General features: G+C 41.7%; 3 protein-coding genes across 4 annotated transcripts; 2 read left to right on the top strand and 1 right to left on the bottom strand.

Moving 5' to 3' along the window:
- Positions 1 to 22: 22 nt before the first annotated feature.
- RB195_002185 (uncharacterized protein) lies at positions 23 to 604 on the top strand (the record flags this gene model as incomplete). Its single annotated transcript, XM_064199323.1, has 1 exon — positions 23 to 604. The coding sequence occupies one exon, from the start codon at positions 23 to 25 to the stop codon at positions 602 to 604; it is 582 nt and encodes a 193-aa protein (XP_064055204.1).
- On the top strand, positions 528 to 5,609 carry RB195_002184 (uncharacterized protein; the record flags this gene model as incomplete). Of its 2 annotated transcripts, none has more annotated exons than XM_064199321.1 (10): positions 528 to 752; positions 1,577 to 1,652; positions 2,041 to 2,137; positions 2,236 to 2,361; positions 2,421 to 2,535; positions 2,709 to 2,843; positions 4,809 to 4,895; positions 4,963 to 5,126; positions 5,238 to 5,367; positions 5,508 to 5,609. In XM_064199321.1, 10 exons carry the CDS (start codon positions 528 to 530, stop codon positions 5,607 to 5,609), a joined length of 1,257 nt encoding a protein of 418 aa, XP_064055202.1. The 2 variants fall into 2 exon arrangements, with proteins under 2 accessions (XP_064055202.1, XP_064055203.1); XM_064199322.1 differs by having other exon boundaries at positions 705 to 752.
- Positions 5,610 to 5,982: 373 nt separating this feature from the next.
- Positions 5,983 to 18,791, bottom strand: RB195_002183 (uncharacterized protein; the record flags this gene model as incomplete). The annotated part of the gene is made up of 38 exons (XM_064199320.1): positions 5,983 to 6,082; positions 6,154 to 6,299; positions 6,951 to 7,062; positions 7,192 to 7,320; positions 7,386 to 7,474; positions 7,560 to 7,703; positions 7,793 to 7,903; positions 7,991 to 8,134; positions 8,215 to 8,325; positions 8,760 to 8,864; positions 8,930 to 9,112; positions 9,607 to 9,737; positions 9,808 to 9,919; positions 9,984 to 10,090; positions 10,187 to 10,322; positions 10,678 to 10,795; positions 11,069 to 11,239; positions 11,305 to 11,496; positions 11,588 to 11,729; positions 12,510 to 12,645; positions 12,709 to 12,787; positions 13,177 to 13,322; positions 13,386 to 13,523; positions 14,020 to 14,097; positions 14,154 to 14,369; positions 14,419 to 14,543; positions 14,600 to 14,768; positions 14,834 to 14,971; positions 15,029 to 15,169; positions 15,506 to 15,607; positions 15,887 to 15,970; positions 16,206 to 16,311; positions 16,387 to 16,518; positions 16,581 to 16,688; positions 16,751 to 16,839; positions 16,968 to 17,054; positions 17,509 to 17,661; positions 18,711 to 18,791. 38 exons carry the CDS (start codon positions 18,789 to 18,791, stop codon positions 5,983 to 5,985), a joined length of 4,791 nt encoding a protein of 1,596 aa, XP_064055201.1.
- Between the last annotated feature and the right edge of the window lie 331 nt (positions 18,792 to 19,122).

The raw sequence follows: 19,122 nt of genomic DNA, 5'->3' as shown, positions 1-19,122 counted from the left end.
AAACAGAAAGAAGACACAGTTCATGAAGAACGTCTACTGCGAGGACGGAGGAGTACAACTTGAAGGCTCCCAAATCGTGGAAACTTCGTCATGCGTATACCTCGGACGTTCTATGAACATGGAAAACGGCATGAAAGAAGAACTGAATAGAAGAATGAGAGCAGCAGAGGCAGCATTCACAGCCGTCAGGGAAGCTACGGACCAAGTGACGGACCAAGATCTTCGTGCCCATCTGTTCGACTCGACCATTCTTCCAGCACTCTGTTACGCAGCGGAGAAGTGGGCAGACACCGCGGCCACGTCCAGGAAGCTACTTACTACCCACAGAGGCCTTGAGAGATGTCTCCTGAAGTTTAACCGGCGCACACAACACCTTGCCGGTCTTCGTAGCTCCGACTTAAGAGGAATGTCTCGCCTTCGCGACCCAGCGGAATGTATATCGAAAGCAGAACATAGATGGGCCGGTCACATCATGAGAAGAATCGACGATAGATGGACTAAAAGAACGCTAGAGTGGATCCCAAGAGATGCTAAACGCCCTCGAGGGAGACCGCCAACGAGATGGGATGACCTGTTCGCTACACGCTACGGATGGACCAGCTGAGAGCTCAGCTGGATGCGACTCAAAGACCTCGTCAACGTCACTCACGAAACTTGAGAACATCTTGGATGACAATGGCGAGGGAAAGAAACGAGTGGAAGAGATGCTGGGGCCCGCACGTCCAGTGAAGACGGGCCATCTAAGTATCCAAGTACGTAAGTTTCGAAAAAATCAGCCTTTTTGAAAATCGCTCTAAAAAATCATAAAAAGAAGGGATTGTAAACTAAGAGATGGTGATGGGAAGAAAATGATGCTGAAACAAATAAGGCGACTTAGCAAAGCGAAAGAAAACTTCCTGTCATCCGCAGGATTCGAACCTGCGCCCTCCGAAGAGGACTGCGACCTGAACGCAGCACCTTAGACCATTCATCCAGAATGACACAATGTAGATATGTACACAGCTCTCTAAGAGCAGCGTTCAACTTCAAACATTGTGATTACTGCATTGCCTGTAGATTCCTCTGGAAACTTTGTTATTGTCACATACAAGTGGATCAAAAGAAATCGATCTTCTAGGAATCTTCCAGCTGACTGCTGCTTCCAATCACCCACTAACCGGGTAAACCGTCTGCACCTTTTCATAGCTTCTTCGCACAAGAGCACCAACTTTTTCAGTTCGGTATAATATTTGAAACGTTGTATAAAAACGCATTTCGTTACAAATTTTTACCGTCGAGACGAATTATCCCACGCTGGCAAAGCAAACAACTGGCAAAGCACCTGAGTGTAGAAACTCCTCAATTATTTACCATGTAGATAAATCATTTAAGAATTGTGCGTAAAGTGTATATTTAGTAGTAGTGTTTAGTATCATTTCTCATCTTCTTTCTCCAAAATAAGCCTCCATTTAGTTTTAGTTTTGGTGATTTTCACCCTCTTTGGTTCTCACATAAAGCGCCTTACGTCATCCATAGAATCTACTTTTAGTCAAGTTTTTTTTTTCGTAGACAGTCGAATAAGGCCTTTATTTTGCAGATTCCTTACATAATCCAGGCGCAGCAACTGTCTCAGAACAAGACCAAATTCTTTTCTTCTCCGTGGAGCGCACCAGGTTTGTTGAAGAGATGTTTGCTAAGTCCAAAAAAACTGAAATTCAAGGATGGCGTATAAGAAGTGGGATTATTTTTATCGTCTTGTTGTTGCCTCCTTTTTTGTACTGCTCTGGAGGCGCATTTCAAGAACTTTTTCTACGAACCCTTTCAAATGTAATCGAATATAGAGCTTGCGGCATAAAATGCAGCTGAGCATCAAACCTATTGTTTCACAAAAAAAAAACTTATGATTTGGACCCCGATGACAGTAACAACTGCGAAAATTAAAGAAAAAGAAGGGAAATTCTAGTAGCTTATGGAGAATTTTCCTGAAAACGAATAACCTTTTTAAAAGTTTCACGACACTACACACCATATCCACGGAAAGGCTAAAATCCACTATTTCAGCTTGGATGAAGAGCAACGGCCACATGAAGGGTGGAGGTGTGCTTAAAGGAAAGGAAGGAGGCGAGTACTACCAAACATGGGCTAATTACTTCGTAAGGTAAGTGATTTGGCTTAGTTTTTCTATTTATCTCCGACCTGTGTAAAAATCAGAGACCAACTAGATCCTTAGATGCCGATAATAATGGAATTTTGTAGATTCTTCGAAGAATACCACAAAAACGGCATCGATTTCTGGGGACTCACCGTACAAAACGAACCGACTTCCGGCCTGAATCCAGACTACGGCTGGCAAACCATGTATTTCAGTGCTGCTATGGAGAGGTAGGTGGATTGCTCAGAAAGTAGTCTCCAGTCAAGAAAAAAAAGTGTTATTCGTTTAGAGATTTCGTCAAAAATCAACTAGGTCCTGCGTTGAAATCATCTCCGTACGCTAAGGATCTCAAATTAATGGTAAACGATGATCAACGATACAACCTTCCGGAATGGGCTGATACGGTAAGTTTAATGAGGTCTATGAACAAATTAATTAAAGGAAGAAAACCTTCTCGGGGCGAAAAGCAAAGATTGACATTTGTTGTAATTTAACTAGATATAAAAACTAGAAATAAGCCTATTTTGCTTTATGGATTCAAAATAGATGCAACCATGTAACCTCGACCCAAATGCAGATCTTAAACGACACCGAAGCTGCCAAGTACGTCTCCGGCATTGCTGTACATTGGTATGAGGATCTAGAAGTGCCAGCAGCAGTACTCACAACAACTCACCAACGCCATCCTGATTACTTTATCTTGGCTTCTGAGGTTTTCTAAGTTTACAAAAAGCATACCACGAATCTGACATGGTGGGGGAATCCGAGGAAAAAGCTGGAGATGGAGTTGTAAATTGCAGGCAGGGTCAACCGCATGTTGAGATTTTTCCAACAGGAAGGTCCAAAGAAGGAGAGGGTGCAGGCAATGGGGGAACGTGAGGGGTTATATTCATCGCATGTATCAGGGATAATGTCTGGAGAAAATAGATGGGGAGACAAAATCCCCAAAGTGATAAAGAAATCTTTTTTTTGTATAGTAGTTCTGGAAATGGAACCAGTACATTCCTTGAGCTTGAAGATGGACAACTCAGCATTTTCTTGCCGTTCTAATACGAGCACAAACCAACAAGTAAATGAATATAAATAAATAAATAAATATAACTAAATATGGCAAATTATAGATGACATCGAAGCAAAAAGATACGTGGGACATACGATACGTAGACGTTGTTAAGGTAATGAGATGGAAAATAAATCATTTAAAGTGTAAGTAACTACCTAAAGACATTAGTCCTTTTAAAAAGTTAAATTCCTCTCACAACTATCGAATCTAAGCGTTACAAATTTCTGTGGAATTATTTCATATCGAACAGATGTATCAGAGGTGGCTTCGTGTTGAATATTAAGAGACCGTAGGAGGCAGATTTCATGTCTTTTATAACCTGCACATTGCCTCGGCATTCCTCCGTTACGGCACTTCAGTACACTAAGGATCAGCTTATTTACTGAGACAGCTGACACGTGCTCTGGTTAGAGGCCCAGCGGAAATCAAAGCAATACAGCTCCGCTTTTATTAAAGGTGTAAGGAATCAATCTTTGGGTTTGTTGCGCATCGCGTATGTACGTAGGAGGTGCATTTTCGCATTCAAGTATAAAAGTCAATGGAGCATGCACTCATCGAACAATGACTTTTCATATCTTCACTCAAAAAAAACAAGAATTTCGACGTCAATACAATTCGAAGGATGGGCATCTGCAGCTTCAAATAGGGGTGAAATTGGGGTAAAGTAGGCTGCACGAATTGCTGAATGACAACGTTCACGGCAAATTTGCTGCAGTACAATTCTGTTTCGTTCTAAAAGGAGATTTGCTGTCAAATGACGACGTCGGACTTTTCAATCGCACCACCGAAGCCGCCGCACAACAAGGAAAAGTGGGGTTCGGCTGCATGTGTGTACTTCAATAACTCAGCTCTTACCTCACAAAAACTTATCCAGTTTGAAATATGCTATAGACGTAGTTCTTTGTACAACGTTCTTCTTCTAGTTTTTCAGATTCCTCTTTTTCTTTTAGAAGTAAATTGGGAAATACCTGGGAAACTTGCTAAAATCCACAACTTCTCAACCATCAGAACATTCACAAGAAAAACCGCAGAAGGCTTTTAAGAACGGCAGTTCAAATATTCTATAGCGTAAATCTTGCTCTACAGAACTGGTTGCCATATACTTTTCTAATTTTTTTTACGAGCAGCTGCATTGAAGAGATTGATTATATGGGTTGTTTTTAGCAGGACCGTCTCTAAGCTACATGATTTACCCTAGCTGCGGGAACCGGGGTATTTCCGCTCATCTTTTCGTAATCGTCGTAAAGAAAATGGCGTGGGAACTGCTTTAGTTCCCACGAGGTACGTTAGAACGCACCTACTATGCACACATTCCGGTACCCTCAGCAGCCTATTCTTCGTTTTACTTGAATTCGCTGGTGAGGAGACACCCCTGATCTTAGACGGATCGAAACTGAATGCAGCGCGTGTAAAAGGGTGGCGCGGAACAGAAATCGTCTTACACACTACTTTTTACGACGATTAGGATGAGATGAGCGAAACCACCAGGATCCCGCAATCTACAACCTCACCTCTCCCGCGGACTCCCTCGCCACGTCAGATTCGTGGTATCCCGCCTTCGGATTTTGCGGTTTAGCTACATACTTCCACTGCATCGAAAAAATCCTACTTCAGGCATGCAATGGTTTTGAACCTCTGGAAGGCAGACCCAATCTAGGAGACTGGGGTCGCGCTGAAACTTACGTAAACGACATTATAGCGGTATAATCCGAGTTTCTCTGTGGGACCCAATAGTCACGTTCCATGTCTCCGAAAATTAGGGTTCTAGGACATATCGAACTATGTATCCGGTTGGACAGACTGGAATATTTGTTTGGACATGCAGGGTGGCCCCAACTGGGTGGGAAACTATGTCGACTCGCCCATAATCATAAATGCTGCAAAGCAGGAGTATTATAAACAGCCAATGTGGTACGCGATGGGACATTTCAGGTGGGCCTGTCAAAATGTAAAATCGCTGATGTAATTGCATACTTTTTTTCGGAAACACACATGAGTAGGTCTTCTGTGGGACTTAGAACTCCCAAGTGGTCCTATTTTCAGCAAATTCGTGCCTCGAGACTCAAGCAGAATCAAATCAACGTTTAAAAACTCCGTACCAAATGGAGTTAAACAAGTCGCATTCGTTACCCCGGATGGCTATAAGGTTGTAGTTCTCGTCAATTTAAACAGGGTAGGTTATTTTTCTTAGACTAACAGTTCTCAAACGACTTTCGGTACTATTATTGTATTGTTAAAACGGAAAACACCAACAACTTGAAATACGCACTCCCTCAGTACGCATGAAAATAGATGAAATACGAAGCTTTGCAGGAATCGTCAGCTAACATATCCATAAACGAGGCCCAAAATCCCATGCTTTACTACAACGTTATCTTGGAGCCGCACTCACTAGCGACAGTAATATTCAACTAATGCGGACATACATGTAGATCCTAACTTTTACGGAAAAAAAAATCAATGAAGTTTTATTATATTATCGAAATCTATCGATATATTATGAGGTCACACGAAACAATGCAAAAATGCACACAAACACATTAAAAATACGGGTAAAAAAGCGCACCAGTATTGAGCAGAAGCAGTGAGTAGTGACGACCGTACTCATACATACATTATATATATATATATATATATATATATATATATATATATATATATATATATATATAGACATGCATACTTATTAAAGGACTAGAGTGGTGACGATAATTGCTCGAAAATATGGAAGGAACTATGTATGCGTGGCTTCGACAGATCAGAAGGACCGATGAAACCAAGCCACCCGCTACAACTCGGTCGACTGCAACGGTGACGGCGGCGGCGGCGGGGCCATCATCCGTTGTGTTGTCGCGCTCACATCCGTGGCGTAGTATGGATTCACCTTCCTATGTTAAGAGCAAGAAGGTTTTCTAGAAGAAAAATCTGTGAATGTCGATAATCTAAAGGTTAAACTTACTGGGTAGGTTGTCGACTAATGGATACATCATGAGCAGACGCCTGAGTCGTAATTTGACGCAACTTGCGCGCGTACGAATGTCGCTGACGGCAGTATAAACATAAGCTTAGAACTAATAGGCCAACCACAGTGAGGAGTACACCTAGCTGAAAAGGATTTAACTAGAGGATGGGAAACCCAACAACATTAAGCATTCTGCACAATTTTCAGACCATGAATCTCGTGAGGTCACAATGCTCACTTCAAAGGGTTTGCTTTTTTAATAAGGAATTACTGAAGCACAGAGGGAATAACCCCTTTACCAGAAAAAAGAGACGAAAAGTCAACATTAAGAAAAACAATCAGTGGAGCGGAAGAATAGCTGATAGAGAATCATTTTCTAAAAGAAAAAGTGAAAGAAATGAAAAGTAGAAGGATTTGATTGAGAAATTCAAAGCAAAAAGTAATTAAATGAAAGTGAGGAACCACAAAGAGTAGAGAAAATTGTTTAATACACTTAACATTTGGAAAATGTCAAAAACGAAATGAGTTGCGACCGTTGGTGAGGATGGAACGTGAAACATAAGGGGGAAAGATCACAACTCGAACTCAACACCAACTCTCTAACTCAAAGTGTGGTGGTCAGAAGAACAAAAATTGTTTCTTATCGCATTCGCAAAGCGAAAAAGTGTAGTCAATAACTGTGATACCTTCAGCTTTACGAAAAACTAGCTTTTCAGACGTTTTCATTTGAAACATACAACACTAAAAACAGTAGCGTACTACAAAGCTCCAGTTTTTGAGGGCTATAAACTCACAATGATAATTTCGAGCGCGACAGTACTTTTGACAGTAATCGGTATCGTATCTCGGAGACCGTACGCGTTACGCAGTTCTCGTCTAGCTGTGCTGTTTGTCGAGAACATCCGTCTGCAAAAAACCTTTTCAGTCACGAGGGTGGAAAACACCCATTGTTCAAGTACTATGCCTGGCAAAAGAACAACTTTACAGAACTTCAACAACATACAATTCAATTCAATAAGGGAATGTGAAATGAACCTCAACGCGGTGTCAACTTCCACGAAAGATCCTTGTTGATCCAAGAAATGAGCCAACACCACCGTAAAGTTCAAATTTTGCCGACAGCGATCAACCACGGCAGTTAATGAAGTTGCATTTGATAGCAACCTTAATTACCTGGTTCCATGCCGTCGCAACAGAGTGTAAACAGAAAAAATTACAGAATCGCGTACCGCACAATATTTCGTTCATTTCTAACTATAAACTCAAATGGTGCATCAAAGAGCAGCTCCGTCTGCTGCGAATAAGTCACGACAGAAATCTTGAAAAAGTGCGCATAAATCAGCAATTAATAAATAAAGTGAAAATAATAAAATGTAAGTGGTAGATAGATTCGTCTAACTCACAACAACACTCGCAGAATCGTCATGATTACCACCATCAGTGACAGTGACTGTAAACGAGTAAGATGGTTCGCGTAGCACCTCATTTGCCGACAATTCTCCCGTTTTGGCGTCGATCGATATTGGTGATTCGGATAGTGGATAGCTCTAAACAAAAACAAAGACATTGGAAACTGGAGCCATTAGTGCAGCTTTATCGCGAGATTTGAGCTCTGTTCTCTGAGCTCTACAAATACCTGTTTCGGTGTCCTAATAGAGCCTGAAATCGAGTAACGCAGTCCCTCCTTTTCCTCGTCAGGATCAGTTGCTGAGACTTGGGCTAGATGACTGCCGGGTGAGGCATGGCCCTGTAATTAAATTCGGTTTAAAATTTGACGAGAATTGCTCGTCGAGGAAAAGTCTACAATTACATGCTTTTAAAATAGCGCAGCTACCTGTATGACCGTAGCGTAGTAGTTTCTCTCGGAAAATTTCGGGAAATTGTCGTTAACGTCCTTAACCGTAAGGATACCAGTTATCGAGCTATTTGTTGATTTGTGAGGATCACGACAAGCTAGATGACAGTCGTATGCTGTGATCTGAAATCGTGGGAACCGTAGCTGGTGATAAAGTCCGTAACTACGGACACCAGGCTAAAATAATCATGATAAAAGCCTACTTTGAAGCTATGCTCAGCTTTTTGCTCTCTGTCAAAACTCTGATTCGTGTATAGAACCGGAAGCGTTGGTTCGAGGAAGAAAAATAGTGGTGATTCGCTTGTGTAACATACCTGAACGTGATAATATCTAGCACTAGGGATTGAGCAAGTAAGAACCGTTGTAATATTTGAAATAATACATCCAACATTTGCTTATAATATGGCGGGCAACAGAAGAAAACTTCACAGAAAAAGAAAGAAAACAAAAACGAAAAAACGGACCCTGGTAGTGCAATTGCCAACCAAGGCATTCTTGCAATTCTCTTTTGAAATACAAGCTTTCCTTGGAGAATGTCAAGAAAAAAGTACCCGTAGACTATTATTATCCACCCAACCTGGCTAACCTCACCAGCCAAACGTGATGGCAAAGGAAAACGTATCCATTCAGCTAAGCTTTCAATTCCTCATTCAAAGGAGACTTAGCGGACGTTCTTTAATAAAAGCATCCATTATCTACTACAGCAACGAGACTAAAGCAGTATTTAATTCGTTTGCAGCAAAGTCACTTTAGTGTTGTCGGCATGAAAATCCCCGTCCATTGCTGCTGGAACTCGCCCGATTTGTCGAGGTTGCGGCGACCGATCATTTTCCGTCAGTGAAAGTTGAAAATCCTTAAGAAACAGGAAAAAAAATAACACTAGAACTGAAGCGGTTCGCGTATGCAGAAAATCATCACCTGCCGTGGGAAAATAGGGCAGTTGTCATTGCGATCATTCACCGATATGAAAACATGCACAGAAGAGCAGTTGATTCGGCGACATGCCAATATTTTAAGTTCATGAACTGGTTTGTTTTCGAAATCGAATGGCTCAGTTGTTGATAAAGATCCGGAGGCGTTCAGCGAGAATCGTTCCCAATCCTGGAACACGAGTTTGACAGCTGTATTATTCTTAAAGGTTGGGGATACGTTCGCTCAAAGATTTACAGCAGGGGGAAAGCAGCCTCAACAAATTATATGGAGAGGTCAGAACAGGTCCTTGTTGTGCAAATCCGTTTCATATATAGTCGCGTCAAAGGACGTGAATCAGAGTGTAGTTGCGTGCATTTGCGAACGCGCTCGAAACGGCGCAGTGAAAGCAGAAGTTGGAAGGTGGTACCGTCGCAAAGTGCAGCGATGGTGGTATCAGCAAGGGTTCTACCACGCTCCTTGCCGTTACGCTCCGCCGAAGCGCCTCGGGAGAAGCCGCGTACACAATTGCGTATGTGCTTCATTTCATTTGTGTTTTGACCCTACTATACATGCTTGTTCAATGTGACTTGGATCGCCACTACAGAATTTCAGAAGAATAGATGAAAAGTGAACAAGCAGGACCGAGAAACCGTAGAGAGTTTTCAATTTTTCTTCAAACTCACCTTCTTAAAAGTTTCGTCGAACTTATATGTGACAATACCCATGTTTTCCTCTTCGAGCAGTTTGATTCGCAGCAGCTCGTCGTACTGTATATTCTCATCAAAGTAATATATGGAGTTTTGTTTTGGGAATACTGAACATAGGTAGGCGATGAAATGCAAGAAAATAACTATTCTCTAATGCAGAAATGAAACAAAAGTGACCTATTAAAGGATTGTAATGATCGTTAGAGGCAGGATATACAGTAACGCAAAACGGAAGCGATGTGGACAATGGTGGATTTCCGGAATCTTTAGCCACAATGGTAGAGCAGAGCTGCAAAAAAAAAGATACCGCAACACAAAATCGATCTCTTATGTACATCAAACAAAATTTTTACCCGTTCTCCGGCGTATCCATCCAGTTTCTCTGCAACCACCAGTTTTCCCTCATCTGTCACATGGAAAAGAGAATGATTGGCAGCTACGACTACTGCCTGTTTTCCACCTGAATTTTCCCTCTTTCCACAGCAAAGTTTTTAGCGAAAAATTCCGAAACGAAGACAACAGAACGTAATTCCGGAAAGAATCCTGTAGCACGCACCTTCGTCGAGATCACTCGTGCCTATCACTGCAATTGTCGATCCGACCGGGGTATCCTCAGATACTGTAAGGTGGCTGAGGTCAGAGTTGTGGATTACAGGCGCGTTGTCGTTGACGTCACGAACCAGTACTGTTACCTGAAGCAAGAAGTTGGAGTGCTTATGAATAGGCAGCCCAATTAATTTAATGTCGCTATAACACAGGATTATATATCCGGTGAATTAAAAAAAAATCTGAAGAAAAACTACAGAACCACGAAGCTATACTGAGATCTACTACACAATAACGTTACAATTGACTAAACCAAGTCATGTGGACCAGTCCCCGCCCGAACAAGAACTTTCAAAATGATAAGCCTCCTATGTGATTGTCAACTAGGAATGCAAGATATTCTCTAAATTTCGGAAATCATCGGGGTTCTGGTCTCTTTTCTTCTTGATTTGTTTCTCTTTGAGATCAGTTGGATTCCGAGCAACATGAAATGAAACTTACTGAAGCGAAAACCTCGTTGTACGGTTCATCGCCATCGTTATCCACACATCTCACTGTCAATGAATGAGAGCGTTGTATTTCGAAGTCCAGCTTAGATGTTAGTGTTATTCTGGATGTCCTTAAAAATGTGGGTACAATTAATGTTCACCTGCGCAGAAGAATAAAATAATAATATCAGTATACTTTAGATACTTTCCTTCTGAGCGGGAAAGTATCTAAGGTTAGCACAAGAAAACCAATTCCCTCTTGTTGCGGAGGGCTCCTATTCTGTCAAAGGTTTTTGAACAAAATACACGAATATCGGGACGCTAATACTTTACGCTGTGCTCGGGATCCACTCGAGAGTTCTGTCGTTAAATTGGGTAGGACTAAGCGAGATCTGTTTACTTACCTTCTGTCAATAGCAAAATGCCCATCGTCGCCAATTAGTGCGTAAGAGAGCCGTGAAAAATTCCCAAAGTCTCCGTCCAATGCCAACGGATACGGTAGATTTAAAATGGTGCCAATATCAGCGGACTCGTCGACTTGTGCTGTGAAAACGGATCCGTTGACGAAAACTGGCCTAAAGACAGTGGTTTGTTTTTTCTGTGTTTATTTGAAACCAACAAAATGGGTTAGTCAGAGCACCTGTTATCGTTCGCATCGGCGAGGATTAGAGAAAAGTTGGCGACGGCTTCGCTCCCCTGCACGCCGAACGCATGAACGCGACCGCTAATAGCACGATACTTCTCAAAGTCCAACTTTTCTTTGTTTCGAATGAACGCATCGCCATCGATTGCAAGCACGTCAGTGGGTCCTGCGTGGATTTCTAGGGAGTACCTGAAGCGGCGTAGGAGGAAGACAAATGCTAGCCAGAAGCAGGATGGGTTTGTTGGATGCGCTCACCAAATAAGAAAAAAACTCAGCTTACTTTATTGGTGGTTCTCCATCTGCCTTCACTTGTAGAATACGCGATCCCACTCTTATATCCTCGGAAACAATCGCTTTGAAGCTTCCCTTATTGAAGAATGGGGCATTGTCCGAGGTATCGACGACGCTAATGATGAGTTCCACTAAAAAAGCCTTTGAAAGAGTAGCAAAAAAAAGCAGAAAACAAAGAGAAGCACAAAAAGTGAGATTTAGAACTGGTCCTAAAGATACGCCATCGGTAGCACTGTCAGAATTTTGTGTTTTCACGATACAAATAAACCTAAAATCCTGGCTGTCCGCAAAGAAACACTTTTTGAACTTCTTCTAGGACTTCAAAATGTCCTTCACAGAGTCCATAACTGATCGTAATAAAGTAAACCAAGACTTTGGCGTCAAGTAATCCGGTGAGCTTTGTATGACAGATATCCAGCCTTTGCGTGGACCAGAAAGTTAACAATGATGGTAGGGAATGTGGTATAGAATTATTTATTGATAGTATACGATATTGAAATCCTTTTATTACGATAAATTTCACTTTTTTGAAAGCATTTCAATTTAATGAAGTTTCTTATACCGTTGCAACACCAAATATTTAATTTTGTTTACTTCAATGACAGTACACCATCTACATATTATGTATACGAAGGAACGTCTGAGATTTCAGAAACGCTCCAAAAAGAAGCGGTGACTACTATAAGGCTCAACCGCCAGAATTTCCCTAACCTTTAACAAGACAAGAGTGAAAAGGAAATTAGAGATGAAACCTGTGGAAAATAGCAGCTATCTTTTCTAAGCAGTTTCCAAACTTTTTCTAAATCCATTGCGTTATTGCAGTGCCTCTTTCCCCTCATTTCATTCCGCAGCTCAAAATCTACTGATGTTTATAAACCTTCAACCAGAAGTAGAAATTAAACGGAACCTACCCGGTACTTCTCTCTTCCCTTTCTTCATGCTAACGTATAAACGGATTTGTTTGACTTTATCCGGCAATGGATGTTTTTTGGTGTGAATCGTTCCCGTGTTATTATCGATCTCTAACCATTGCATGACCTCTTCGTCCTGGAAAAATGTCGCTTTCCGTAACTTGTCGGGAAAGTAACCTTCTTTGTACGGAAAACGTACAGGAAATCCTTCTGCAGTCGCTTTCATAATCTCATAGGTGTAACCGTTCATTCCGGAATTCGCCCATTTAATTTCACTCCTAAATTGGAAATTTGATTCTGATTAATTGCACAGACATGCAAGAGATTATTTTCCCAATTATAGTTCCCTTCCAATATCTTAACTGTACACTTTTTTCCTTGCTTTTATTCTCAAACTGAAAATCAGGCATACTTCAAAAAAAAGTACACAGTAAGAACAACTGTTGTCTAACGCAGACAGGAAGAAAAGAGTCTTGTCAAATGCCACACATGAAACGAAAATCAATCAATTAATGAATTGAAAGATCGAAAATCAGAGTTTCTTTGCATAAATGTTATTTTTGTGTTGTATTCAACACCATAAATTCCGCGATGAAAAAATTGCAGCTCAAGAAAAAAGAGCGAAAGAAAGAAAGCGAATGAAAAAGGTGGAAAGTGTGGGCCAAACCTTTGCGCCGTTTCATTCAGCATAATCTCGGCAGTATGCTCACTTTGCATGGATGACTTGTGCTCATTGATGACTACTGTAGACGAGCTATTCCTGGGTGGATCGCCACCATCGATGGCAAAAACTCGGAATTCGACAGAAGTGTCCTAAACTATTAAATGTTGTGGAAATGGAAAAGGTTTGAGAGGACTAGGCATAGAAAATAATACTTTGCTCAGCACGCCTTCACCGACGTAAATCACTTCGCCACTGTCCGCGATTCTGAAGCGGTCATCTTCTGAGATATAGTGCACGACGTTATTTGGTGACGTTGCGTCAGCGTCGTCAGCTTGTACAGCTCCTATCACCTGGAGGTGTTTTTTTCAAAAACTGTAGAAGACTGAAAGTCGCTAAGCGTCGGGAAAGGATGCGTTGTAAGAAACCAACTCAAAAAAGTAACAATCTAGCGGAAGAAGTGCAGGCACCCGCACTTATGTTTGCCGTGCGACTGGTGCCCGACCGTAGCAGCTCATAAAGCGTCCCACTGTCACACATACACATTCTCTCTGCCCTCTGCCCAACTCAACGCGCATCACGACCATCCGTGGAACGTATTCGCAGCGAATACGAATATAATAGCACTTACCTACTGCTTGCTAAAATAACAGGAAGGATGGAAAGGAATTATGAAAGGAGAATCGTTCATATTTCATACTCCTATTCAATCATATTACCAAATCATTTATATATCTTTATATGAAATCTTTTAAAAAAATAGAATATTCATCAAAATTCAAAATCAAGCGCTGAGCGGACTTCTAGGTTAAAAATTGGATTACAGAGCAAGAAATAAAATACGCCCACCCCTCCTGGACTGATATTCGCATCCAAAACCAAGGAATATCTTGAATTCGTGAACGACGGCCAGTTGTCATTAATATCCTAAAAATTGTTGAATTATTTGCTCTAATTGCTTTCCGACACATAAGGCTACTGACCTTGACCTTGATTTTTATGCTTGTGGTTGATGTCCTCGGGGGTTCCCCTCGATCACTGGCACGCATTATCACGTTGACCTCATCCCCATCCATAGTATCCCTATCAAGTTTCCCGATGAAAAGAATTCCAGCTGACGCATCGATAGGTAGGCCTTGGGTGATATTTTCCAACGAATAGACTATTTGACCATTTTCACCGATATCTGGGTCAGAGGCCTGGAAACAAGGTTTTTAGTCCTAAACTTTAGAGATAAGATATACTCACCTCGAGCTTTTGCTTCACTGTTTTCTCCTCCTCTATTTCAAGGAGGTATTCAGGATGTTCGAATTTTGGGGTATTATCGTTAATGTCTCTGACCACCACCTTACCTACGCAATCGATGAATTTGCCTGAATCTGGAAACCTCGTCCAAAGCTCTGCAAACACTTCGCAACAAAAGCCTCACCGCCAGCGTCCGTAGCTCTCACTACCAGGTCAAACTTGTCGTGTAGCTCGCGATCAACTGGAGCCAGCGAACGGACCTCTCCTTGATCGGAAACCGCAAACAAATCTGCTTCGTCACCAATAATACTGTAAGCTATGGGAAGGGAGAGGTCTGAATCAGGGTCGATAGCCTGAAAATTAAAAGGAATCCACTCTCACAGGAAATTCTCCTCGGAAATTAGTTCCTTTGGCAAACCTTTACTTCACCCAAAATGGAGGGTTTGTGGTTCTCAGTAACGTAAAATGTGAAGGTCTCATGGAGACATTTGGGTTCATTGTCATTCACATCAATCACTTCAACGTTAATCCGACAATGACCAGTTGGGGAGGCAATCTGGAGGAAATCCGAGAAATCTCGAGAATTCCGACTAAAAAAGTGAACTGAACTCACATAGAATTCCATATTTTTTTCTTTCTCATAATCGATCAGTGAAGGTTCGGCGACGATCACTCTGACGCTGGTCCCGCCACCGGTCTTATCAATCGCGAATGCTGCTGATTCGGCGCCTTCAATGCGGAGTGAGGAGGAATCCTAGAGGTAGAACCGATTACAGTGACGGACCAAAGTGCAGTTGACAATAGGCGATACTAATACTCTACTCGAGCAATCGTTCGATTATTATTTATCCTAAGCACAGGAAGCATCTTTTAGTTTCCGGTGGGTTTTTTTTCCTAACTAAACTAGTCGAACCCGTCTAGTCAATTTCCAAACTGGATCCCATTATAAGAATCAAATCGTCATTGAAGAACAGACGCCCCCAAAAAAGTAACCCGAAGCAATCAATACGCATTCTTGTCACGTTGGAACCCTCAAAAGAGATACGTAAGCTATCATTTCTAAGTTTCAATAAAATAAATAGGAACGCACCACTGGACTCAGAAGTTCAATCGCCAGAGGCTCCTCAAAATCTTGCGCACCCTCCTTAATTCTAGCAGTATAGTCGTTTGTCTTGCAGAGTTGAACAAATGTCTGCAAAATAGGGTCGTTATGAGGTAGCTTCGCAAAAGTAGCTCTCCTAATTGCACGCCCAAGAGCTCTTGATTTTGGTGCTGCGATCGCAGGTTGGCAACAAAAATTACGAGGCGTGAGAAGGAATCATGGATAATTATCATGAATCACCGCTACGGAAGTTCGTAATCTACAAAAATGTGCATGCACTCTTCTCCTGACAATATTTACTGAAATTTTTCTGTAAGATACTCGGAGAATTTATTTATCCTAAAGACAAGATTAGTTGAAAAGTATCACCTGAGGTTGATTCGTCTTCCCTGGATAAGAAGCAACCTGTAACTCTCCCAATGTTTCCATTTCTTCGACAGTTTCCTCTTTCGCCTAAAGTGTGCCTACAATTTTTAAAAACAAGAGAAAGAGCTAGGAAGAGGAACGCAGGAAAAAAGGAACGGAGCAATGAAAAGAATGAATGTAAAGATTAAAAGGTAAGAATTGACCATGTTTTGGAAAAAAAAAGCCCTTCTCCAGAAAGTATTCGTAAGTCATCAACCTTCTCTTCTCCCTACGTTTAGCCTTCAGAAGAGTACTTTTCCAAGGAACAACCAAACACACTCACCTTCACCTCAACTCTGATCTCAGTATTACTCCCAGGGTTCTTTAAAAGTCGTACAACACCACTCTCCGGATCGACACCCAGATAGTCGTTCTTCTCCATAGAGTACCTGAACATTCCCAGCTATTGGCCTCTACATGCATTTGTATTCAGTTAGGAGTTAGTTTTCGGGCGATGCAGTTACCGTATCCTCGTCTCATTCACGAACGTATCATCGCCATCGACAGCTTTTAATACAATCACTTCATGGCCTGGTTGAACTCCCGTTGGCAGTTGGACAACTTGTGACAGATCCGTGAGGAAAACTGGTGGTTCGCTGGAAAACGAGACAACTAATCACTGCTCGCCATGAGGAACTGTTGGTTGCGCGGCACGTACTCGTTCTCGTCTCCAACATGGATGGTGACCGTGTGGCGGATGGAATTTGTGCGGTTCATCAGCGGATTGCCGTCTTCCGCCGTGACGACAACGTGGTGGACGCGTTGACTGAGAGAATCAAGCTAGTTTGGTCAGTCTAACGATTACTATATCGAAATTCTCGTGGATACCGTTCGAAATCCAGTGGTTTCGCTAGCCTAAGGGTGGTGTAACATTCCTTATTGAGACATTTTGCCTTGTCCACTACGAATATATCATTCTAAAAATTCTTTTTTTTTTGTGGATTAACTATAAAAAAGTTGCAGTCATTTCTAAAGAGCTAAAGAAGAGTTGCGAAAAAGCTTTGAAGGAAAAACCAGCTACTTAAATGATCCTTTAAGAACTTACATCAGAAGAGAACCTAGCCATTCCAGAAATTCCTGTATCAGCGTCACGTGTCCGAAGCTTCGTAATAGCGGATCCAGTCGGTGAACTCTAAAACGGTCACTTTAACAACTAATAAAATAATGCTTCAAGGGTATGTGATAGTTTTCAGATCGATTTCGATTTTCTTTTTTTCTTCTACGCAAATCCTTTCCATATTTGCCCCACCTTTTCACTTAGTAATAATTTTCACGAGACCGCTGGTCGCGTTAGTAGATAATAATGCTTGTTAATCTGCAGCTGAGATATAAAAACTGCTTCAAACAAAGGTTTTACTTTTTTCCTCTTCACCAACGGAAGAAACTCGGAAAAATCGTTATTTCTATCTGATCGTGCTGGAAAAACAATAAATCTGAGAAAGAACTCTCGGAATTCTCGGTAAGAAGAATTTCTTCAGATCTTCTTGTGCAAAAGATCCTACGGATTTAACTCCTGTAATCTTTGAACTTCTGAGGTGAACTGGAATTTTCTAGAATTGCGGATGATTTATTGCAGCAGAACCAACCTCCGGAACGGTGAAAATCGTTGGTGGGCTGATAAACTGAGGAGCATTGTCGTTCACATCGACCACTTGAATCTCTAGCGTCGCACGCGCACGTCTAGCGCCTTGCAGAACTAAGGAGAATGACTCTCCTGGTGAACCTTCCGTACCATCAACCTAGGAGGATAGCAAATTTATCATTCTTCAATTTTCTTCTGCAGCAGCATAATTATTTTCTATAAAAAGAGCAGACTCCACTCTTAAAGGCAGCATACCACGAATCTGAGGTGGTGCGGATTTCAGGTGGAGTATTCGTATACGGGATGGGAGACTACGGAGAGGGGGTGATTCCGTCCATTTCTTGCTAATTGGCGCAAAAAACCTTCCGGCGGATACGGCTTCGAGCGTTCCGGCGCGCTATTTTCTACAACGAGTTCGATTTGAGCGCGCCAGCCTTGCGCGAAGAAATGGACGGAATCATTCTTCTCTCAGTAATCTACGATCCCGTACACGAATACTCCACCACTCCAGATTCATGGGGTGATGCCTTTAAGTTGTTAATTGTGAAGGGCAAGAAATCAACCATGCAGTCCCGAACATTTTCAATTGAAAAATGTGAGAAATTCTCTTTTGGTCATTTCCTCATTACACCTACATACATACACCGCCTACTGTCAATGTTCAATTACTCCATCATAGCTGTGAGAAAATGTAAGGGAAAATTTTTACACATACTTGTTTGCTAATCTTACACATACATACGTTGTATAACTCACGAAATGGAATTTAACTCCCCCTCATGAAAAGAATGAAGAAAGTAAACGGTATAAAAAACTAAATAAGTAACAATATGTGGGTAAATAAATAGATGACATTCAAAATATACAACAGCGACGTCCAGTTTGAGTAGGAGCATGTATTGTTCTTTCAACTGTGATCGACACTAGAAGAACACAGAAGCCGAATAACTAATTTTTTCACAGATTTCTAATGCTACATGAATCGACACTTCCAACTAACTTCTCGGTGTCACTTATCCACGGATACAAACGTAATAGACGTACAACTACTGACGTACAAGGGCGACTGATCAGACAGGACCAGGATGAAAAGTTTGATCTCACAAGTCAGCACTTCAAATATTTTCATGCACGTTTTTCGAGCATCGAAAAGGTTCGCGCAGAGTTCATTCGAACATTCGGGCATTACAGTTAACGGGAGTTCACCTCTTCGATACCGCGTAATCTCTCGATTCCGAATCCTAGCGAGCTTCCAGCATCATTTACCGCACCCTTCAATGTACCCATACCACTTTTGTGAGAAATTCACAAAATTCATTTATATAAAAAACCATCTTGATCAAGGGGTGAGGGTTTGGACGAAGTAGGAATTTGCGAGGAAATAAGACCGTGAAGACTGGGAACATAAATTCAGCTTGTCTACAAATAGCCTACTCACACACTGAAAAGCTACAAAATGATTGTCATTCCGCGAATGTTCCCTACTTTTTTCCTCCATCTGTTCCTGAAAACCGAATTCAGCCGATGCAACTTCGCGCCCAATTTATTCATTCGGCTTTCATTCCACTGTATCATGTTTACAAACGAGGCGCAGGTTGTCCTTGATGCAATATGAAGT

This window comes from Necator americanus, chromosome IV (assembly GCF_031761385.1).
Source record: "Necator americanus strain Aroian chromosome IV, whole genome shotgun sequence".
NCBI lineage: Eukaryota > Metazoa > Nematoda > Chromadorea > Rhabditida > Ancylostomatidae > Necator > Necator americanus.
This window is presented reverse-complemented; position numbering and strand designations above follow the sequence as displayed.